The following is a 23,667-nucleotide window of genomic DNA, read 5'->3' on the forward strand; positions in this document are numbered from 1 at the left end:
ATCTCGCGACAGCTGGCGAGGCCTCGCTTCCGGCCGGCTTACTTCCGGGCCTAGCGTAACTTCCGCCTCCTCCAGTGAGGCTCCGGCCTCAGGTCCGGATGGTCCCGGTGGTGAGTCCGAGGGCGCCACAGCAGCCCTGCTCCTGCCCCTGGTGGGTGCCACGCTGCGGGGAAGGGGTTAGCCCCTCCTCTTCTCGCCGGGGCCTCAAACGGGTGGGAAGAGACAGTCCCAGCGGCAGACCAGGCGCCCGGCAGGAACGGGCTCCGGTGTTGAGCGCCTCCCGTGTCCCCGCCAGCGCTGACCCACGCTCAGGCTGCAGAGCTGAGCCGCCAGCCATGGCCACTCCCCGCGGGGCGGCCGCGCCCTGGACGACGGCCCTGCTGCTGCTCCTGGCCTCACAGGTCCTATCCCCAGGCAGCTGCTCGGACGAGGAGGAGGTCCCCGAGGAGTGGGTGCTCCTGCACGTCGTCCAGGGCCAGATAGGCGCCGGGAACTACAGCTACCTGCGGCTGAACCACGAGGGCAAGATCGTCCTCCGGATGCGCAGCCTCAAGGGCGACGCGGACCTCTACGTGTCCGCCAGCAGCCTGCACCCCAGCTTCGACGACTACGAGCTGCAGTCGGCCACCTGCGGCCCGGACGCCGTGTCAATCCCCGCGCACTTCCGGCGCCCAGTGGGCATCGGCGTCTACGGACACCCGTCCCACCTGGAGAGCGAGTTCGAGATGAAGGTGTACTACGACGGCACGGTCGAGCAGCACCCGTTCGACGAGGCCGCCTACCCCGCCGACGGCGCAGATGCCGCCCAGAAGCACGCTCGTGCGCCAGAAGACGCCTCGCAAGAGGAGGAATCTGTTCTCTGGACGATATTAATTAGCATTTTGAAACTAGTACTTGAAATTCTCTTTTGAGTTCTTGACAGCGCCCTGGAGTATAAAACGCTCCATCTGTGAAGCTGATTGCAGTTTGCTGTGAACCCTGCTACTTGCACTGGGTTGACGTTGTAGTTACCTTTCTCTAGTAAAGGGATGGAAAAATAAAGCCATATGCATTTTGTTACCTCAGTTACCCCAAAAATAGGAAAAGCAGGCAAGCACAGTATTTGTTTTCTCTTAAAGATCAAAATTCCTATGTTAAAAAAAAGACCGTGTACCATAAAATGTTTAGACTCTATTTTCATTAGGTTGACTAAAAATGATGATTGCAGTCACTTAGGTTTATATAAATGGAAATAGAGCAACCTTTCTTGCTGTTACACAGATGAGATTAAAAGGTTGGTAACTTTATAATTTTACTCTGTAAGCGAAGTTCACGGTGTTAGAGTTACTAAAATCAAGTTGGAAATGATTTATGTACACTTCCCTGAGCCTGTACCCGAAGTACGGATGGTTCTTTTCTATACTAGAAAGGGATTTCCAAACTTTGTTCCTGTACCAGTCCAGTAATGACAACTCTAAATCAAGCTGCAGCAGATCTTATTAGGCCATTTGTCAATTTTGGGCTATGAATGAAAATTCTTTGGTTATTAAATAACTTTGTTAACACTACCTATGGTAGGCCAGAAACAATGTCGATTAGGAAGTTTCATAAAAATAACTTTTTGGACTATGGAGAAATAGTTAAGTAACTTAAGTTCCTAAATATTTCCACTGAATTTTTGGAGTGAGCCAGTGTTACTATAAAATACTTCAGAAGATGAATTCTCTACCTGGAATCAGTTTCAAGGGTAAGAGTAGCTTTTAACAAAAATAAATCAAATGCAGATTTTAAGTTCATAGTTAATTTCCAAAAAAAAAAAAATCTTTTATTAGCATAAAAATGAAGATGTTGTAAATAAATTGGCACCAAATACTCCACTTAAATGCATATACAACATTAGGGTCAAAAACTATTTTATCCCTCTTTGCTGTTTTTCCCCCTTCTGCCCACTTTCTTGGGTGTTGGGGGAGCCCGCTGACAACAGTCACAAATCCAGCGACCTAGGAAAAAAATGGTTAGTTAATACAAAATGAAAAGTAATTTTTATGGGACTGATTTTTAAGCCTATTTAAATTCTTATTCCTTAGCTATCACTAATGAGATTCCTCTGTGGATTTTGTGGTGAGAAGGACTCTGAGTTCCTTAATTTAAGGAGAAAAATGTATCAGTGTAATCAGTGCTGTGCAAAATTCATTCCAAGTCAAGGGGAATGGGAGAGATGTGATGCCATACATATGGACCTTTAAAAAATAATAATCTTTCCTGAAATTTAAACTCTGTCATACTTCAGAAGTTCAATACAAAACCCATTCTGGAATTTGGCTTTTTTTAAGCCTTTTTCTCTCCTGTTTACTGGCAGCTGTGTGTCTTAACAGCATTCTTTCAAGTCCTGGTGTACTATGCTGACAGCACTTTAAAACTTCAAGTTTCTAACAGCACAGTCATAAATTGTACTACATACTTGATCTAAATTACTACAGAACTTTAAATAAATGCGTTGCTTGCTTAATGATTCCCAGGAAACTTTGTTGTAGGCATATATTTTATAGAGCATTATACAGTGTTAACACTATGCAAGTAAGTTTTAAAATTACACAATTATCTGTGTAATATTTTAGTTCAATTACTGTGATTGATTCAATTCTCTTTGTTGTAAAGTTATCTGGAACTGTCATGCTGCCCCACTTTATATAAATCTATAATAGACTTTCTATAGAAATGTGTAAAGATGTAGCAGTCATTTTGTTAAGTTTCTAAATAGATAACATAAAAATAAAGGCTTTGAAACAAGATGATGCTCTGTTACTTTATATTTCAGTAAAATAACACCAGCTCATTCTATGTATAGAACTACACTTCCAAAACTTAGCCTGGGCATTCTGGCCTCTCATTTATCCTTTAGTTGGGTTGTCTAAGGATGAAAAGCTGGTGGACATGACCTGTAAAATCACAGCTTTGGTCATGTTTGCACATAGGAGTCCACAAGCTCTTCATGTCAGGATAGGCTTTATGCACCCTTAAAAAAGGAGCACTGGGAGAGCTGCATCACCCAAAGATAATGTTTGTTCTTTTTTAAATCTTTACCTGATGGAATAGCACCAAGGCCCACACAAAAAGTATGATAACCTCTGTCACACACATCACAGAACATCATTTCTTCTTCATGGTGGGGTTGTCCGCATATAATGCATGTTTTACATTCCATACACTGCCATGGGTACGTCTTAATCATAGAAACAAGCTCCATTGTCATATCCAGGCAAGAAGGATGGCCTAAATCAAAACCAGTATTAGTAGTATCTCACATAAGAATTTTTAACTTAATATGGCATATAAAATACTAGTTTGCTTTAGGACTTCCAGAGAATGGCTATAATGTTAAATCACCAAAGAGAAATGAAAATACAATGTAGAAGAAAACACATGGACTGCGTCTATGCTTCACAAGGTACCCTGCTTATTTATTTGATGACTCTGGTCGAAATCTACCTGAAACTATAAATTCCAGTTTTTGAACCAACAAACATGGTGGTTAAAATTTTTAAAAGATATTTAAATACTTACCACTATTCTCACATTGGGAGCAGTGTATAAGTGATTCAGCCTTTCCTTTCTTGTTGGACTCCTTACCCTTCAGACAAATTCCACATATAGCATTTGGAATGACCTTTGGCTGGAAGGGTAGAAGAGGGCTATAAATTCATGCCAGAAGAGCTTACTAGGGGTTCAAAAGGAATTCTGTTACTTTATTGCCCTATTTTTACTTTTGGTAACTTGCTAATGAGGACCATTTTGAAAGACAAAACGAGTCTGCAATGTAAGATTGCCTACTGAAAGCATTAATTTCATTGTAAAATTTGTAAACAGTATGATCTCTCATATTAAATGTAGTATTCTATACTCCCTACATGCACAGTAAGATCTGTTTAAGGAACAGAAGGATAAACTTAAATACAATGTAAAATGTCACTATTAATTGGACAAGAAAATCCAATTACCGATAAATTTAAGACTTACTCTAAAGAGAAAACCATTTTAAATAGCTTATATATTAATTATTTAAAAACTGATATTTTCCAAAGCTGTAAAACTGGATCTAACTTAAAAAATCAGTTTATCCTCCTTAGTATTATGATATTTTATAAAAAATCACTTTAAACATTTTTAATTGAAAGACGTCTCATGCATACATTGCCATGTACATAAATGTTTGTGGAAAACTTAGTTGTGTGATTATTCTCTTTGTATGTCTAATAAAAAAATCTATACTTAAAAGGATTCACTATAAAATGTAACATTATAAAAGGGAAAAATAAGTTTCCAGACAAGCAAAAAAAATTGCAGTCACTTAAAAAATACATAAACATTCTGAGTACTACTCATCTTTCAGATTAAAAACATGCATGGTCCAGTGAAGGTGTTTGGGTTTTAGACATATTTGGCAACACATGAAAATGACAAAGGAAAAAGGGTTCACTGCACTTAAAATTACCAGGGAAGGGAGCACATCCGAACGTCACAGCCTTGACTGTTACGAAATGACGTTCACTCATACTATAGGAGTAAGTAAATAACAGCGGTAAAAAAGGAAGAGCAAACATGGGCCAAGAATAAAATGGGGGAAAGGGGCAGGCGCACACGCACACGCACACACACACGCGCGCGCGCGCACACACGAACGAACCAACGGGGAAAATAAATATTTTAAGTAGAATTGTTTCATCGCTGTTTTATTCCCACTCTGCCAAATGCATCCCTTTCCTAATTTACTGAACCGAAGAAGAACCTAAACAAAACTCAAACTTTGTATATATTCCAGCTTTGAAATGTCTCACTGCCACCTTCATTACCTGTTAGGCCTAAACAATTTGTTTTTAATTCTTTTAAGTTTTGTACTTTTTAGATTATCTTTCTTTGCAAAAGATGACAGAGGCATTCAAAAAGAATTTTTGGCTTATTTATTTAAAAAAAAGTCAACCTTATACATAAATATAATAAAAACAAGAACTCTAAACAATCACAAATGTCTCTACAAAATAATAAATATCATGGAAGTTAAACATACATATAAAACTTTACTATTAAACTAATCTCCTGTATGTATATCTTTATACCCTGCTCCCCCCAACAAAAGGATAGTGTCACATGCTTAAACCATTTAAGTCTTGCAGTGTAGTTACCCTCTGTTGTTACTGCTACATTCTAAGCAGAAGGTTCTCATTGTGTGTTACTATACCTAAATAAAAAACAGCTAGGAAGTGCACTTCTATAATCCAAATTCTGGTTCAGTTATGATCATATCTGTACCTGCCATAATATACAGCAGAATGGTATCTCTTCATCAAAACTAAGAAATATTTTTTGGTTATGGTACCTGTACTAAATGTAAAAGATCTATTTATTTAATACTTACAGTTTAAGTTAGATACTGGCATATTTAAGTACTCTAATATCTTTCACTAAAGTCAGGGAAATAACCAAACAATATTAATTTCTAAAAACAGAACTCCTCATAGGAGATTCTTTACAAAACAAAAGCCAAAAGGAATAAAACACAAGGGTAATCATTCACATTCTAGAGCAATTCAAGTTCTACAATCATTAAAATATACATTAAACACCTATGATAAAAGGGACACCAAAAAATTCTAGGTTTATTTCTAAGTTTAAATCATAATGCTTTGTTAAATCACTTAGTTTTTCTTACCCAACAGTCTTCATCTGGGTGAAAAGAGGAAAAGATGAGAGAAGGGGGAGAGAGAAGCCTTGTAGCATTTTCTATGATGAATGCTGCTATTCAGTATACCAAGTATCTGCCCTCACTAAAAAGCCACAGCGCTGCCATCCAGGGCTTTTACACAGCAGATAACAACCATGGCTTAGAGAAGTCAGTTGCAGTGAATTGCACAGTTGAAGGAGGGGTTAAGGGAACAATGTGTAGCACTCTCCCGAAGGTCAGTGGAACACAGACCTACGTGTGTCTGGTTAAGACAATCAGTTCTACTTCAAATAACTGCAACATCATCAGAGTTTCACTACTGACAAGAAAATTAAAATACTCATCCTAATAGCTCTCAGCATCTCAAAAGGCTCACAGTACACTTACTTTTCTACTTGAAAAACAGCCAAAGATAAGACTTTCATGGTAGCAATAATATAGATTTTAATTATATAGTTATAGGCCTGAATCCTAACAATTATGCTTTAAATTTCAGGTTAATGTAACCTAAACAATACTGTCCTACATAAGGGCAAGCACTAGTGAATCTTATTAAGCAAAACATCAGATACATTATTGTTTTTCTTGAATCTCGTATTTTACATATATAAAATATGACCTTTAGCTTGAAGTACCCTAATATTTAGGCACATCCGGCTTATTAATACTTTTTATAAAGAGGTTAACTTTTAATAAGCATGTTCACATTAATGTATGATGACTAGATACTGGTTGTTTCCATCTTTGAAATCAACCTGAAACATTTTTAGGTATTAAAAATGTGCACAGATTATGTAAAATATAAATTCTGCATATCTGCCTTGAGTACTATTAAGTTCAGTTAATCTATGTGATTTCTCGTATACTAAATCAATGATAGTGTTGAACAGTTCTTCATTTCCAGCCTGTATTAAAACAACCATTTCAATATTCTCTTTTCAACCCCTCATCAATCAAGCTGATTGTTTGAAAGATCTACTTAGCACTCAAGAGTTAACAGGATGGTGCGCTTTGAGCGGCCACTTCCATTTAAAGCTCTTAGCAGACCAATAGAACACACTCATTCATGTAGGCTGTTTCCGAAATTTCATCTTTGGAGTTCACTTGCTTTCAGTTATTAAGCATTAACTTATATATTTAAAGAAATTAGATAAGCTATATATGTAAAAACAAGTACAAAAATCACATAGCTGCAGCCTATTGCAGACACCCTTGGAAGCCAACCCTTGCTGAATTAAGCTTAAAATTTGCTTGCCATAGGCTAAAAAAAAAAAAAATGAATTTTAAGTTAATTACATGAAAGAATTTTCTAATAAAATATGAAGTACATTAATTAATAGGTCACTTTTTTTTAACTTGAAGAAAGGTGAATGAACAACATGTTAGAATGTGTTCTAGTTAGTTTGAGGGAAAGCTGACTTACTTCAGGCTGTTCTTGTGGGTTATCTACCACAATCACAGTTTTGACATACAAGGAGTTTAACAATTTCACTCGGCAAAACTTTCTCATTGCCTTGCTCTAAAATTTTCCTTCAATACACCTTCATAAGTGCAATAAAAAGCATGTTCTAAAACATTTCAGACCAAAAGAACCAAAAGGTAACATATTTCACTTCCACCATCCCAAACATAAAACTGTACATCTAATTCTTTCTTTTACGATATTCTTAAATCCTTATATGCAAATAAGCCTACTCACCTCTCACCTCACTTTTCTTCGTAAGAGAAGAGAGGGGCAGAAAGAGGGAGGAAGAGTTCAAAATAATAATAGCTGCTGACAACCTACTACTTTACTCTGAGGATAATCAGACCAACAAGTTAACAGGTATGTTTTAATTCTTGTCATGGAATCATATAGGCTCATTTACCAAGGTTATGCTAAAAATCACTACATCGTAAATAACAGGTTTTATTATTTTCTATCCCAGAGTTTTTAGCAGACGGATCAAATAATCTTTAGATTCAACCCAGATCTTTCTTAATGAAAGGCACTACAAAAATGCAACTTGATCTAACAGTATATCCACTCATATTTCATAGCTCAGCAGGTTTAGCTACTAAATGCTGGGGCACTAAAAATGCCAAATAATTACGATCTTTACTCCGAGGAAATAAAGTATAAACTTCTGCCTATGAAAGAATGTTTTAAAAACCCATACTTGCTTGGTTATTATTTCAAGAAAAAGGACTTATAAATTGTACATATACAGAAAACAGAAGCTAAACCATAGCCAAAAGTGACAGAAAAGCCACCAAGGAAATAAAGCAAAAAAGAAAGCAGTGGACAGAGGGCACACCATAGAAGAACAGCTAGTGAAGTACAGCAGGCAGAAGCTCCACAATCGTGAAAGTCAAGGTAAAATATTTCAGGGAGAGAGGCTGGTCAGTAAAGAGGCTGAGTCAGGGACTTTTTTCTTCTACCTTGTACCCAGGAACTGACTTGGACAGTACAGAACGTTTGGGACCATCTTTTCTTGGAGTGGCAGCTTTGTCTTTTGATTTCTGTCTTCCCTGGAAAGAGTCCTCCTGGCTGTCAGGAGGGCTTTCCCCTTCAGATACATTGCCAGAGGAGCTGTCCTGGAGTTTAAAAGGCAAAAACAAAGATTCTTTGGAATTAAGACAAATTTGAGTCTGAATTTTGAAAACTATGGAAAATACTCAAAAAAAAGCTTTAAGGCTTTATCAATTTAAAATAAAAAAAAATCATTCTAAATATAAGAAAGCTTTTTCCAGTGGAAACTAAAGTAAGCCACGTTAAAAATCATCCATCCTTCTAACTATAATATCATATAAAACTGATTTCACATATTATCAGTGCCTTCATCATTTTATTTTCTGACGTAAGTCACAAAAAAAGGAATTATCTGCTTTAGCTATTATTACGCCACACAGCTTCAACATCATTTTCCATGTCACAAGGGAGCATTACTTGTTTCATACAAAAATACATTGTTAAAAATAAGTGTGGGTATTTTCACTGAGTACTAAAAATCATAAGAAGGTACTTTAGGAAAAATAAAGGGCTATACTTAAACAAAAAAAAGTCCTTCTAAGCACACATTTGTGTTTTCATAATGTTAAACTATGCAGAGCCAATCCCTCAACTATCTACAACAGGATCTGAAATATTTTACATATTCAAGGCTGAAGACCTCAGTATCTGACCATTTAATCCTTCATTTTATAATTTAAAATTTTCTAATTAGAACTTTCATATGAATTATGAAAATTATAAATGAAAAAACTAAGTTATCTAGAACCTCCTTGATAAGCATACACTGACTAGATACATGAATTTACCTACTTTTTTTCTGGGTGTCCTTTATATAAATAAAGATACCAACACTCACACATACCCCCTACCTCACTGTGCCCTCATTTTTTAACACACAAAACTGGATTACAATGTGTGTGTGTGCATGTGTGTGTTTTAGTATTTTTTTAAAAGCATTATGAGCATTTTCTCACAATCATTAAATATTCTTTGAACTGCATTTCTATACTATAAAAACAATATAATATTACCCACTGCGGGCATTAAAATTTATTTGTAATTTCCAGCATTAAAATTACTGCAAACACTCAAACAGACCTTTTTTTTCTAATTAAATTTTTTCAGCATCTGACTAAGTCCTTAGGATAAATTCTATTAGTGGATTTGCTAGGTCAAATTCTGTGGAACTTAAATTGGTAAGACTGTCAAAATGCTTTCCCACAATGTTGGATTAGTTTACCCTTTTCCTAGTGGTATGAAAGGAAGTCAGCTTCATCACCCTTAGTATGCCATAGCTCCCCTTTTAGCAACATGACAAGAGAAAATCTGTATCACCACTTTAATACTTGAATAGCATCTTATTCTGCATAATATGCATTACTAAAAATGTTTTAGAAGCTGCTGGTGAGAAGGAAAGACAACGTCCATTCAGTGGTAGCACAATCTCACATTTAGGTTGGCTACAATGAAAAGTTTAAAATAGCCAGTTACTTAAAACACAATAGTAGAGAAAGTCAAAGCCCTGTGGCATCACTGGGATCAAAACCCTAGATCACCATTGAAATTTTGTTCTCCTTTAGGTCCACAGAATACACCAGCTGCCCACTGTCTTGCAACTGCATTTTGCTACCAAAAAACGTCATACAGCAAAACCCAACAAATTACACAACATATTACTAACATAATATTTTCCCATAGGAAGGATTAAGCAAAAGAAACAGAAGTTAATGCACTCCTCTAAACTAAGAAAAAACTACATTTCTGTGTCAAGAGATCAGTCTGTTTTGTTCAGTATTTTATCTTAAAGAGATTGCAAGCTGAATAAACACTTGTAAGCTAATTTTCCATATCCTTGCCTAACCTGCTCATGGTAACTACAAAGGAGTGATTTTAAGTATAAAGCTTACCAAAGGCCATGTACTGCTCGTTTTTATCAAAACACACTATAAATAACTTTTCTTGATGAATACTTTCTGGAAATTATATGCAACTGTCCTTTTTCAAAGAGAGAATGATGACACAAGTTCAATTTAACATTCCAGGAAAGCAATTAGCAAAACTTCACAGAGAAAGGAAATGCTTCCTACTAGACAGAAATGTTCTCACCGAAGTGCCTTTATTTTTCTGTTTCTCATCACCTCGACCATCTTCGCCATCATCTGAGTCACCGTCACTGTCTAGAGCAGGGAGCTCAGGATCCAGAGGGGGCTCATACAGGGCTGTGTTTAATGGCAGATACCGCAACTCATCTGGTGAGTACCTGAAGTTCAGGGCTTATTTTCAGTTTCTCTTTATTATTAAATATGAATAGACTCATCATTGAGCTATGAAGATAGCCTTAAACTTCTCGAATAACCCCAAAGACTTTTGAAAAATAGAGTATTAATTTTTCATTTTTGTCATCAAGTAGGGGAAATTAATAAGAAGCCTGAATGTCTTTTCACTAGACTTATAAAAATATGCATTTGATTTTAATTCTTACTAAGAGATGTGTCTCTCCTCTTTGCCCTCAACCCCAAAAAAGAAAAAAAGTAAATGAAATGTCAGTAGCCCCAAGTCTGGCTACCGGCTCATATCCACTTTCACCACTGTCCCAGGTCTTTGCCACTTCTCTGAGCTCCCACTCCACTTGTAAAACAAGCCTAATAATGGCATCTACTTCATACAATTGACATATATGCATTTCCAACAAGCTTCTGAGTGACAATAGTGCTCTGGATCACGAAACAAACTCTGAGCAGTGAGGTGCCATAGAACCCCAGCATCTGTCTGTGACAAACCCAAACAGAATGGGCAGACACCCTACTACATATCTATCACAGCAGTGCATGGTACATTATATTACTTAAGATAATACAGAAAGCAAAATTTTTAGTAACAAATTATTGTAAACAAATTTGGGAAGCATGTATTCTAACGAATTTAATCATCTATACTGTCTGAGGCTAGATAGGCAATCTCTTCCCAGTCAGCAACACTTAGTGCCACCTCCATTCTTACCCTGTGTAGCCCTTATTCAGGAAATGACCATGGCTCAGGACTTTCCCAACTAAGACAACACACCAAAAAGCAAAGGGGTTGGCATACTTGCATATGACTTTTAATAATTTGCTGACACCAAAATAAAATTTTTAAAAATTAAAGGCCAGGAGCAGTGGCTCACGCCTGTAATCTCAGCATTTTGGGAGACCTAGGTGGGCAGATCACCTGAGGTCAGGAGTTTGAGACCAGGCTGACCAACATGGTGAAACCCCGTCTCTACTAAAAATACAAAAAATTAGCCAGGCATGGTAATCCCAGCTACTCAGGAGGCTGAGGCAGGAGAATCACTTGAACCCAGGAGGAAGAGGTTACAGTGAGCCGAGATCACACCACTGCACTCCAGCCTAGGTAACAGAGTGAGACTCTGTCTCAAAAAAAAAAAAAACCAAAAAACAAAAAAAGCAAAACTTTTTAAATATTTCTGCTTATGACTCAAATTTGAATTAATTTTTTTAAATTTCTGCCCAAGATTTGACTTTCAAATGGCAAGTTATGATACTGTACTTTAAATTCTATTCTCTAAAAATATTGTCTATTCTGAAGAACACATGGTTCCAGAGTAAGGTTCAAGGTTGAAGTAAAAGCTGAGACTTGAAAACAAAATGAATCCATTAGCCCTGTTTTTCTCAGTAACATTCAGTTTCAGAATAGAAGGTAAGTAGTATTTAGGGTCCAGATTGACAGCAGTAGCCAGGCCAGGTCAGCAATGTCGCTGGGGCACTCAGGTGCCTGTCCCTGGCCCTCTCTTTTCTTGTCTGTAACGAAAGTCAGTGTTTCTCAAACTCTAACCTGCACATGAATCATGCAGACAGCTGTTAAAATGCAGACTCTGAATAATAGGTCTAGGGTTGGGCCTGAGATTCTGTATTTCCAACTAGCTTCTGAGAAATAATAGTGCTCTGGACCACGGAACACACTCTGAGCAGTGAGGCGCTACAGAACCCCCAGCATCTATCTATGAGAAATCAAAAGAGACTGGGCAAAGACAGGGGCATCCAGACTTCATCAGCATATGTTCAAATTCTGACTATAGGGTGTTGTTTACCACAGAACCAGAGAAGATAAAGAACAGCAACACAAATCCTATGCGATATCTTACGGTGATATCTACAGACCTCAAAATTGTTAAGAGGCAAGTACACAAGGCTCTGAAACCCCTTACCAAGAGCCGATACCAACTGTAACTAAAATTTAATACCTCTTATAATATTCCTGGAACTGTCCGGGGATGAGAGCCACTGGGTAAGAACTGACCTTTGTTCGCTCTGTTGGCAAAACTTTGTACTTCCCTTGAGGCACCTGGATAACCTATGTTAACATAAAGAGAAACACAAAATTGATTCCATGCTAAAACTCAGGCTGTAGGAAAAGAGTCCCCAGATGCTCTCCACTGCATGCCCACGTCCCCCCAAAAAAGCTGAAATTTTGGGAGCTATTACCTAAGAGGACAGTTGGTGCTTTCAGTTCTTTCTATATATTATCGTTTTAGAGGCCTATTTTCCATGAAAATAACTGCCAAGGAATGGCAGTGGATCTCTTGCTCACTACTTAAAAGCAGAGTGATCTGAGTAGCTTATACAACCTCTCTAGCTCAGTTTCTTTATCTATTAAATGGAAGTAATCCTACTTCCAACCTCACATGATTACTTTGAGAATTAACATGCAAATCTATTTTAAAAACTCTTCGGACACATAGCAAGTATGACATGTCACTATTATTAGTTTCATTTAGTAGAATATCAATCATAAAGCAAAAGATATCTCACAAAAAATGTAAACCGATTATTAAGCACATCATTAAAAATAATATCTCAAGTTCTGAGGAGGAAAAGAACACATATGTGCCAGCCTGGACAACAGTGGTAAACCCTGTTTCTACTAAAAATATGAGAAATTAGCTGGGTGTGGAGGCAGGTGCCTGTAATCCCAGCTACTGGGGAGGCTGAAGCAGGAGAATCCCTTGAACCCAGGAGGCAAAGGTTGCAGTGAGCCAAGATCATGCCACTGCACTCCAGCCTGTGCTACAGAGTGAGACTCTGTCTCAAAAAAAAAAAGAACACATAGGTGGTCCAAAAAATAATGATCAAGGGGGTAATGGGCACTCTGCAATAACAAGTAAGAAACTAAGTTCAGAGACTACTAAATTTAAGTTATCCTACATGTGTCTGCAAGTCAAAATAAGCTCTTCTTTCTTCCATGCGTTCTCGGTTTAAGTTGCTGTTAAATTCAGCTGCTTTTTTGGCAGCTTTCTTAATATATTCAGGCACTTTACTAGCTTCAACTTTCTGAGTATTCTGTTGTTGCATTTGCTGGAAGAAAAACACAGTTGGAAGTCACATGTAACTTTATAAAATGTCATTTTCCCCAACCCAAATAAAATATGCTAGTCACCTCAGTTACTTACAGAATACTCTTTATAATGGTCTGTAATTCGTTGACGTTCTTTTTCTTGTAGAATAACAGAATATTCAGCATGTTTGGTTGGGTATTCTTTTATCATTAAATCAATCACCTCATCACTGCGCAATGCTGTTAAACCTATTTTAGAACAAAAAACAAAAAAATAAGCCCTTTTAAGAATAAGTGAACAAAAGCGCTCTTCAAAATTTACTTCTTCAAACCGCTCCATATTTTAATGGGTTTTCCAATGGCCAAAGCAAAATATCTTGGTATATTTGAAAATAATTAAACTTAATATTCATAATATAAACCCAAGCAATTAAAAGATTATCCTGCAAAAGGCAAATATATCCATTTTTCAACCAAACAAGTTTATTTTTAAGATTCTATGTGCTTTAAACATATATCCCTTCAGTTAGAAACAATTGTTAAGTAATGAAATACACTAACTACTAACAAGTACTACAAAATATTGGATAAGTTAAAAAAAAAAATTCAACGTTATTATAGTTCCGAGTCTTCAAATTCCTTAAAACTTCACCGAAAACATCAGCACACACACACACTCATCATGGAGACAATTCAAAACTCACCGTATCGGATTTCACCAACTGCTGAAATGCATTCCCATGAATTTATATTAAAAAGTAGCCATGCTGCATTAAAATGTTTGTGAAAGTAAAACTACAAATAAAACATGGACATTATATAGAACTAAACATTGAATAAAATTTGCATTTTTGCATTTTAGAGACGTGGTCTCGCCATATTGCCCAGGATGGAATGCAGTGGCTATTCAGAGGCATGATCACAGCATACTACAGCCCCAAACTCCTGTGTTCCAGTGATCCTCCTCCCTCAGCCTCCCAAGTAGCTGGGACTACATGCACACACCACTACACTCAACGAAGATCCCATAACTTTAAAAATTGTACAAGCTTTGCACACAAAATATACTCTGAAAACTCTGTAAAAATTATTAGACAATTATACTGTTACAGAATACAGGTCATCCTAACGTGCAGTGGGGTTACATCCGATAAACCCATCCTAAGTTGAAACTATTCGAAAAGAAAAAGCATTTAATACACCTAACCTACCAAACATCTTAGCTTTCCCTAGTCTACCTTAAACATGCTCAGAAAACTTACATTAGCCTACAGCTGGGCAAAATCATCTAACACAAAGCCTATTTTAATATCAAGTGTTGAGTATGTCATGCGATTTGTTAAATATTATACAGAAAGTCAAAAGATGGTTGTATGGACACTCGGAGTATGGTTTTTACTGAATATGCACTGCTTTCACACCATCGTGAAGCTGAACGATCATAAGTCAGGAACTATATATGTGTTCAAGCTTCATTCTCCTTTGCATTTTAACAATAATCAAAAATGAATTAAACAATGTAGATTTAAATAGTTCAGTTTATTTTATTAACTTTGTAAAATATTTTAGGAAAGAAGATACTTAATGCAATATCATCTTGTAAATGTTCAGCTTGAAAAATGCACATTACAAGCTATTCTTACCTAGAGTGCACTGAGTTTCAGTAATGACATTTAGCTCTCTCAGGTAGAGTTTCTCCTTGTGAGACAAATCTCGTCGCTCTAAATCTCCAAAAAAAAAAATCAAAAACAGCAAAACATTATGCATTTGTAAAAGTTTTAAAAGCTTAAAAAACTTGATTTTTAAAAGTATTCATATTACATACTCCAAATGTTAAAGGGACTACAGAAAAATACTATAAACTCAAGAAATAAAATTCAAGAAATAAAACTCAGTAAGATACAAAAGTTAGAATAAAATCGAAAATAGAATAATCCAAAGCAATAAGGTAACATAAATAACTAGACTAGTTAATAAGGAATAGCCTTTCTCAAATTCAGATATGGTTCATATAGCTAATTCTATTCCTTAGATCAAGGGACAATGGTAAAAATCCAAAACTTGTCTATAAAATGATTTTTTTCTAAAATTTTCCCCAGGAAATTCACCTTTCCCATTTTGCTTTTAAATCAGTTTATGAGACATAGAATATATCAATAATGAAGAGAGATGCTGAATGATAATAAATTTAAAACAGCCAAGCATGGTGGCTCACACCTGTAATCCTAGCAATTCAGGAGGCTGAGGCAGGAGGATAGCTTGAAGCCACGAGTTTGAGATCACACTGGGCAACATAGCAAGACTTCATCTCTAACAAAATAAAAATTTTAAAAATTTGCCAGGCATGGTGGTGCACACCTGTAGTCCCAGATTCTTGGACGGCTGAGGCATGGGGACAGCTAGCCCAGGAGTACAAGGCTGCAGTGGGATATGATTGCACCATTGCATTCCAATCTGGGCGACAGAATGAGACCCTTAGTCTTTAAAAAAAAAAAAAGAAAGAAAGAAAAAATAAAAACAAAAGCACAAGAATATAAAATATATTATAACCTATAGAAAAATTCAGAAGCTGACAGTGTATCATAAAGAATTACTATTAATTATAAATTAGCTTTAATTATATAAACTAGTACCTGGATATTTCCTTTTAAAGGAGGTCACACCCAAATATTCACTGACTTGTTCTTGAAGCATATAGTATTCTCCTGTTTCATCAGGTGGCCATTTGTACTCTATCAAATTTTCTGCTGGATAGTAACTAAAGCTAAGTACAGAAATATATATTATGCATTAAATTTGGCTTTCATTAACTTTTAATCACTTTTATTGAGGATATTTTGAAAACTATTTTAAGTATTTAAATTATTTGTGTGCTATGACTTGACTTCCTGTATATCAAAGAAAATTACAAAACAGCTACAAGGAAGAGAAATAATTATCTGGTCTACCAAGTCAAAAAGGTACAATGAAGATAACATTCTTTTATATATCGGGAAGAACCAAGAATCTCAATTGCTAAGAACGAAGGCATTTTTAGTTTAAAGGACCTATGAGGGCAAAGCAAGGTGATGGTATCAGCTCTGAATTCTTTCTCTTAGGTTAAAAATGCATAGCCAGTATTTCATCCACCCAAGGAACAATCAACTACTTCTGTCTCTTGTCTACTGTTCAGTGAGTCATAAATAGCTAAGAAATCAGAACTCTTAAAAACCTGTATCTCAATGCATCATGCCATAAACCATAATTATTTGTTCTTAGATACTCCACAAACCCAGAAGCGAAGGATAGACCTAGTTTAAAGGTGCCAAGATGTTGCAGTCGATTTCTATCCTGAATAACAGAGTACAGATTTCAAGATCTGGGCCAATTCAACCTCTAAATTAGACACGGGAAAGTGACAATATGTTATACATCTATCCGTTTAAAAAATAACCTTTGAAAAGAACAGTGTTCTCAAAAATGGTGCTGGGAAACTGGGTATCCACATGCAAAAGTATAAAATTGGACCTTTACCTCATATCACAACTCAAAATGGATCAACAACCTAAATATGAGAGCTAACTAGAAAACTCTTGGAAGAAAACATAGAAATCTTCACAAACTTGGATTTGGCAATGGATTCTTACATGACACCAAAAGCACAAGCAACAAAAGAAAAAACAGATGAAAAATTTGGGCTTCATCAAAATTAAAAATTTTGTACAGGGACACTATCAAGAGAGTGAAAGACAACCCATAAAGAAAATATGTGTAAATCATATTTTTGATGAAGTATTCATATATAAAAAACACTGAACAACAACAACAACAAAAAACCCAAATGAAAAATGTACAAGGAACTTGAATAGACATGTCTCCAAAGAAGAAATACAATGGTCAAGAAGCAGACGAAAAGATGTTCAACATACTAGGCATTATGGAAATGCAAATCAAAATCACAATAAAATATCCCTCCACACCTTTTAGAATAGCTATTATTTTAAAAAATGAAAAACAAATTGGTGAGAAACATGAAGAAACTGGAAACTTTGTGTATTGCTGGTAGGAATGTAAACTGATACAACACCTATGGAAAACAGTTTGGCAGTTTCTCAAAAAGTTAAACATAGGATTACCATGTAATCCAGCCACTCCACTCCTACATACACATCCCCAAAAAAACTGAAAACACAAACTCTGACCAATGCTCACTGTATGTAGCATTATTCACCTTAGCCAGAAGATGGAAACCCAAATGCCATCAACATCCAAATGGATAAACAAAGTGCAGTATATACATAAAATGGAATATGATTCAGTCTTAAAAACAGAACAAAATTCTGACATATGCTACAAGGATGAACTCTGAAGATATTCAAAGTTCTAAGAGAAATAAGTCAGCCACAAAAAGGACAAATATTTTATGGTTCCACTTATAAGAAGTAACTAAGTAGTCATATTTATGGAAATAGAAAGTAGAATGATGGTCGCAAGGGGCTGGGTAGAGGGAAAAAGGGAAGTTATTGCTTAATGCTTATAAAGTACAGATAAGGTAGTGAAAAAATTTTGGAAATGGATGGTGGTAATGGCTGCACAAGAACGCAAACATAACTGATGCCAATGAATTGCACACTTAAAAACTGTTAAAACGATTAATTTTATGTATTATGCGTTTTACTATCAAAAAATTGTTTTTTAATTACATTCAGTACCAAGACCAATTTTGGTGGCCCATAATAAAACAGTAAGAAAATATGCTACAATTTTTAATAATTGTCTTTGCCAGAGCTGGGGGAAAGGGAAGAGGATGTTACCGCAAAGAGAAACATCACAAAAAATATTAATAACCAGTAAAATGACAGTACCCGAGATCTTGACTTGAGGTTTCACAACTCCTAGAACTATCTCCTGAGCCCATTCGCCTCCTTTTGGATGGCTGGGTCCCATCATTTGAATTCTCTTCATTGTCATCCTACACATTTAAAAGATTCAAAAATAATAATTAGAGAAAGAATAAAAGAACAATTAAGTCTCAATAACTGAAAGACTAAGGACAAGTCATACAAGTATTAACTTCATATTACAATTAAAAGGGACCAAAAGTTTGGCATGAGCAAGACCTGGAATACAATTTAAAACTGATCTTCAATCAAAATAAGAACATTTTCAATTAACCTGTAAATGTAAATCTGCTTTTGCTTTCTCACCAACTGAGGTTAAAATGCTTTCTGCTCTTCGTAAACATATAAAACTACTGCATCACTCTAAGATTAAAGCAAACTCTCCTACCCAAGCTGGGGGGGGAAACGTATGGACCATTTACAGCTCTCAATTCAACTAGGCGCCAGTTTATAGGACAATTTTGACTACTTTAGGCATTTATGCCCCTGTGAAAAGAGGACATACAAGACTGAAAACAGATTATCAATTCTAACTATTCACTTTTCTTCTTACATTGCTATAATTTAGCAAAAATATACCCTAATAAGGGCCATCAATCTATAATACAGCAACACACAAACCAAGAAGAGGGTTGAGAGAGGGAGGGGATTTTTTTTTTTTAAGAAGCTTATAGATTTTAACTGCAATCCATTATGTGGCAAGAATATCAAGGTTATAAATTCAACCATCTCACTCAGTAAAAGTATCAGACGTTAGGAAATTGATGTATTTACATATTAGCCAAGGCTTAAGGTCTAAAAAGGATACTTTGTAAAAATGTAATATTGCTTTTAACTCGAATCCAATTTTACTAAATACCAGGGTCCTCTTGCTGCATATTAAAATGAAAGCAACCCTGCAAAAGAATATAAAGTGGCAATATGGCATAGTGCCAAGGCATGCCAAACCTGGACAGCCTGGATCCTCAATGCACTCACTAGCTGGGGTTACTTTCTGTGAGTACTTTCCAATCTGAAAATTTGAGACTATAATATTGCCCCTATTACACAGCTAATTCAATGATTAAATGAGCTACTATATTAAAAGCACTTACAACAAGAACTAGCAAATAATTATGTCATAATATTAGTTAAAATGATGATTATGATAATCAAGTCTCAAATGTCTCTAGCTCCTAGAAATTTACTGGTTCTTTTCCAAAGATATGTATTCTTTTTCAGACCTTATAAAATAAGCATTTCATGAAAGACCTCTGCGTAGCCTAAATCTACTCTGAAAATTTGCATGTATCACAACTGCAACATTTCATATTCAGTACTTGCAACATAACTCATTTTAAGCATTCCATTTTTTATCTTTTTTGTGAAAATTTTAAGGATTTTTATATCCTTAAACATCAGCATATTTCCCTTTAGCTAAAAAACGGAGACACTGAAATATATACAAAAATAAAAAGAAACTGAAAAATGTGAAGTGCTCAAAAAAGCTGAGAGCACAATTTTATACACAGTGTTTTAAATTGCTACCATAAATTCTAGGCAAAGGCATTATTATATAAAGTGAGCATGTGCGCAGCGGGCCTTCTTCTAGAGGTAGGTAGTCACAGCAATATTGCTCCCAATACCTGACGGAATAAGGTAAGAATTTGCAACCGCAATCCCGGTACAGAAGCCCATGTTTACAAAGGCTCAAAGCTGTGCCTTCCAGAGTTCCAAGTGGTTTCCACCCACAGGTTAGATGAGTTTCTATGCATCACATCCTTCCTAAGGTGCACTCAGGGGGCCCTGGCTCAGTGCCTCGGTGCCCTCCAGGTGCCGGGCCAGACGTCCGATGCTGGCAGTGCGGGAACGTGCGTTCAGCCTTACTCTAGTTACTTCCATGGGCGGGAGTCTCTCTGACAGCAGGATGGACGTGCGCGGAGGGAGGAGCCCCGGGCAGGCGCAGCCCCGCCAGGCTGCCCCAGGACGGGTCCCCGCCAGCGCGCACACTACACCGCCTTCTCCTTTCAGCTTGCCGATTTCAAGCGTTGCGGTTTTTAAAACATCACTCCTCCTTCCAACCTTCTGTCCTCCCTTAGCCGCTGGCCTAACTTAGAACCGAAACGTTTGGATGTGTGACAAGCCACTGTCATCTCCTTCTCGCCACAATCGCCGAGTTCTTGTCGCCTCCCAGCAGTACGAAGCTTAGAAGCAGACTTCCGCTGAAAACATCCGGACGCCTGCGTACGCGCTGACCCGCACCGAGTTCACCGTGTGCATTTTCCGCCTCGTTCGCCAGCGTGTTCTGCAGTGAGCTTTCAAACACTCCGGCAAACTATGCCCGGAATGCAGGCCCCTGCGAGGCCGCGTCTCCCCGCCCCGGGCGCGTTCCGTCCCGCAGCTGGCCAGGGAACAGGCGTCTGGGGACAGTCTCGTCAAACGCGGCCGGCCGCCAACTTCAGGGAGGCCGCACCGCCCGCCCGCCCGCCCGCACTTGTTGCTCGCTTGGGGCCGGGGGCTCCTCTCCGGGCCCCGCCTCGCCGACCACCGCGGGTCTCAGGGGCAGCGCACAGCCTGCGGCCCACGCCCCCGAGACGCCGGCCGGCCGCCGGTGGGACTGGGCCGAGACCGCGGAGCCCCGGCCCCGGAGAGGGTCAGAGTTGGGGTCGGGTCGCGCAGGCCGCTTCCTCACCTTCGGGGACTGCGCTCCGGGAGTGGCCGGGTCGCTTTCGCACGGCCGCGGAGACAGTGCCGCCCCGGGCCCGGCCGCCGCCGCCGCCATCAGCCCGAGCGCCCCGCGCCGCCGCCGCCGCCGTCGCCTCCGCCTCGTCCCGGCCGCCGCCGCCGCTGCCGCCGCCACCGCGCGGGCCCCCCGCCGCCCCGGCCCCGCCCCCTCCGCCCGCCCGCCCGGGGGCCGGCCCCTGCCGCCGCGCGCCCCGCGGCCCGCCAGCGGCGCCGCCGCCACCGCCATGGCCGCCGCCAGCGCGCCGCCCGCGCGGGAGGGCGCCGGAGGCTGGGAGGGCGCGTGGATGTGGGCCGGAATGGAGGACGCCCGGCGGCGGCGGCGCTCCTCACGTCAGCCCGACCCGCCCGGCCGCCGCCCCCCACAGCTCCGCCGCTGGCCTCACTGCCGCCGCGGCTCCCTTCACCTCCGCCGCCGCCTCAGCCCCGCTGCTCCCCTCAGACCCGCAGTTGCCTCAGCCCCGCCGCCGCCCGGCTCCCCACGGCCCGGCGTCGTACTCGGCCGCGGCTCCCACCAGCCCGCGGCGCGCCCCACCTCCCGCCCGCCCTCCGGCCCGCCCCGGCCCGGCTCGTCTCCACTTGGCGCACTGGCAGCCGCCCCCTCCCCGCGGCCCCCAGCCCGGCCCGGCCCCTACGCGCGTCACCCTCTCTCCCTCCCTCTCTCCGCGCCCCGCTGCGCTTGCCTTGCCTCGCCCCGCCCCTCTTGGGGGTCCCCGCCCCGCCCCCTCCCTGCCGGGGGTCGCCGTGCCCCGGAAGCCGCCCGGGGACTGCCCGGCCTCTGCCTTTGCGCGCTCGCAGTCGCCGCCCCTCGCCCGCCTTTGTTCTCGGGCCGCCCCTCTCGCTGGCGCGCCGGAAGACAGCCGCGGAGCCACCTGTCCCGGCCGCGCTTCCCGGGGCATCCGCAGTTGCCCCGGGGGGCCGAAGGCGCCCGCCGAGGAGCGTGGGGAAGGCACGGCGGGAAAAAGTCGCCGAGATTCGGCCCGCGTGCCTGCGTTCCCGCGTGGTTGATGCCTCCGCCGAGGACGCGGGTGGCGGGGAGCCGGGGAGGGGCCTGAGGCCGGCTTGGCAGGTACCCCCGGGAGAACGCGGAGCCGGTGTATGATCTCGGCTGCGTCTGGGCTCCCCTGGGACCTCACGTGAGGAGCCGAGCTTGGCCAGTCCGCAGCTGCCATCACGGCCTCCCTCACCTGCGCCTGCAGATGCTTGTTCTGGAAGGTGGAGGATGCGCTCAGATTCAAAGTACAATCCCGCTTCCTTTCCATTCATTGTTGTTGCCTACGCCCCAGCAACAGAACTTCGGGAAGACAAAGGGATGATTTCTAGGATGTCGCATTGACAACCACCGTCACCACGCCCAGCCCAGCCTGGCTCCTTGCTCCGGTCCGAGAGGTCCCCACCGACGGTGCCAGGCCTTCGAGCCCTGCTGACCCAGCTTCGTTCTCGCAGCTGAGGCCAGACGGGCCCTGTTCCTCAGTCCTGCCCCGTGCAGGCGTCAGCCTCCACTGCACTCCTTGTCCGAATCTGCCAAGAGGCAACTGCGTCTTTCAGCTAAATTGTCTTCATTCATCAGGACCCTCGCTCAGACTCCCCGGATAGAGTTCAGCGTTTAAAAAAAAAAAAAAAAAACCTCTGCGGCTATCTGCATTGTGAAAGCTGTTACAAAATGGAGTCAAGGAAAGCCACGAAGGGAAGGTTCTCACTAATAATAGCCTGATATCAAGAATTAACACAAAAAACTGCCAAAACCACAACCTTGCACAAAGGCCACAAAACTACACAAAAAGTGCTTTAAGGACATGTGCACAGCTACTGCTGCCCAATCTTGGACCGGCATCCCCTTTGTTATTGATCTTTATAGCCAAGGGTAATTGTTTCCAAACAACTTAGGTAATCCTCCCCTTTTCCTTGTAAACCCCTTGTCTTCCTTTACCTCCCTCAATACACCTGTAGTTTACTATGGCACCTTATTCCACATTGCAATGTCTACTCGCAAATAAATTTGTCATGTTTGGCAAACCTGTCTGTTATTTCCGTTGACAAGATCAAATGCAAATTTATTCCGGAGTCAACAAATACTGATTGAGTCTTCCAATGTGCAAGGCAAGGAAAAATATTAAGGAGGCACTGTATAGATTGGGATCCTATCGGCAGCTTCGACACTAATAGAATATGGTACAAATATTTAATTGTACTTTAAGGCAGCTTAGGTGGAAGACAACTAGCAACTAAAAAAAATGGAGTTTGCTAGCAACTAAAAAATTGGAGATTTCAAGGTTGACAGAGAATTTGAAAACTGCTTTAAAGACAGGTAGGAAAGATACAGGTAGATGTGCAATGGAAGTAGAAATTGGGTTTCAAGCCCAAAACAGGCTGAGGGGGGAAAATAGACATATTCAGGTACATCAATCATTCATTCCAGTTTGCCATAAGAATAAGGTAAATGAAGGTGGATTCTAGGAGTTAAGGACCAAATACATAGGGAGGTACTATGATGTAATGGATAGAACAAGGATTTAGAGTTAAGACTTTGGTTTGAATCCCAG

At 40.2% G+C, this 23,667-nt stretch overlaps 3 protein-coding genes across 8 annotated transcripts in view; 1 reads left to right on the forward strand and 2 right to left on the reverse strand.

Annotated features, from left to right (window-relative positions):
- Positions 1-649, reverse strand: part of WDR27 (WD repeat domain 27) — a 304,525-nt gene extending 303,876 nt beyond the window's left edge. The window contains exon 1 of the mRNA XM_078370484.1: positions 43-649. The gene's annotated coding sequence lies outside the window, so the exon portion shown is untranslated. The remainder of the gene's footprint in view (positions 1-42) is intronic.
- C4H6orf120 (chromosome 4 C6orf120 homolog) lies at positions 74-2,769 on the forward strand. Its single transcript, XM_008995401.6, has one exon. The coding sequence runs from the start codon at positions 99-101 to the stop codon at positions 909-911; it is 813 nt and encodes a 270-aa protein (XP_008993649.3). The 5' UTR covers positions 74-98; the 3' UTR covers positions 912-2,769.
- PHF10 (PHD finger protein 10) lies at positions 74-21,637 on the reverse strand. 6 transcript variants are annotated; one of them, XM_035297229.3, is made up of 12 exons: positions 21,075-21,637; positions 18,368-18,474; positions 16,157-16,287; positions 15,167-15,244; positions 13,639-13,772; positions 13,394-13,543; positions 12,433-12,542; positions 10,299-10,452; positions 8,120-8,275; positions 3,544-3,652; positions 3,064-3,252; positions 74-1,979 (listed from the first exon to the last, which is right to left on the reverse strand). In XM_035297229.3, exons 1-12 carry the CDS (start codon positions 21,351-21,353, stop codon positions 1,894-1,896), a joined length of 1,683 nt encoding a protein of 560 aa, XP_035153120.1. In that variant the 5' UTR covers positions 21,354-21,637; the 3' UTR covers positions 74-1,893. The 6 variants fall into 6 exon arrangements, with proteins under 6 accessions (XP_035153120.1, XP_035153119.1, XP_035153121.2 ...); XM_035297228.3 differs by having other exon boundaries at positions 15,167-15,250; XM_035297230.3 differs by lacking the exon at positions 16,157-16,287 and adding an exon at positions 15,882-16,003 and having other exon boundaries at positions 21,075-21,371.
- Between the last annotated feature and the right edge of the window lie 2,030 nt (positions 21,638-23,667).

The sequence above is a fragment of the Callithrix jacchus genome, chromosome 4 (assembly GCF_049354715.1).
Source record: "Callithrix jacchus isolate 240 chromosome 4, calJac240_pri, whole genome shotgun sequence".
Classification (NCBI taxonomy): domain Eukaryota; kingdom Metazoa; phylum Chordata; class Mammalia; order Primates; family Cebidae; genus Callithrix; species Callithrix jacchus.

Excerpts from the sequence above, each read along its gene's own strand:
- PHF10 (XM_035297228.3), bottom strand. The coding sequence starts at position 21,353 with ATGGCGGTGGCGGCGGCGCCGCTGGCGGGCCGCGGGGCGCGCGGCGGC. Across the intron at positions 10,453-12,432 it reads TTCCAGGAATATTATAAGAG|GTACTCACCAGATGAGTTGC; the intron begins GTATTAAATTTT and ends CCTGAACTTCAG. Across the intron at positions 3,253-3,543 it reads CTCCCAATGTGAGAATAGTG|GCCATCCTTCTTGCCTGGAT; the intron begins GTAAGTATTTAA and ends GTTTTGATTTAG.
- C4H6orf120 (XM_008995401.6), top strand. The coding sequence starts at position 99 with ATGGTCCCGGTGGTGAGTCCGAGGGCGCCACAGCAGCCCTGCTCCTGC.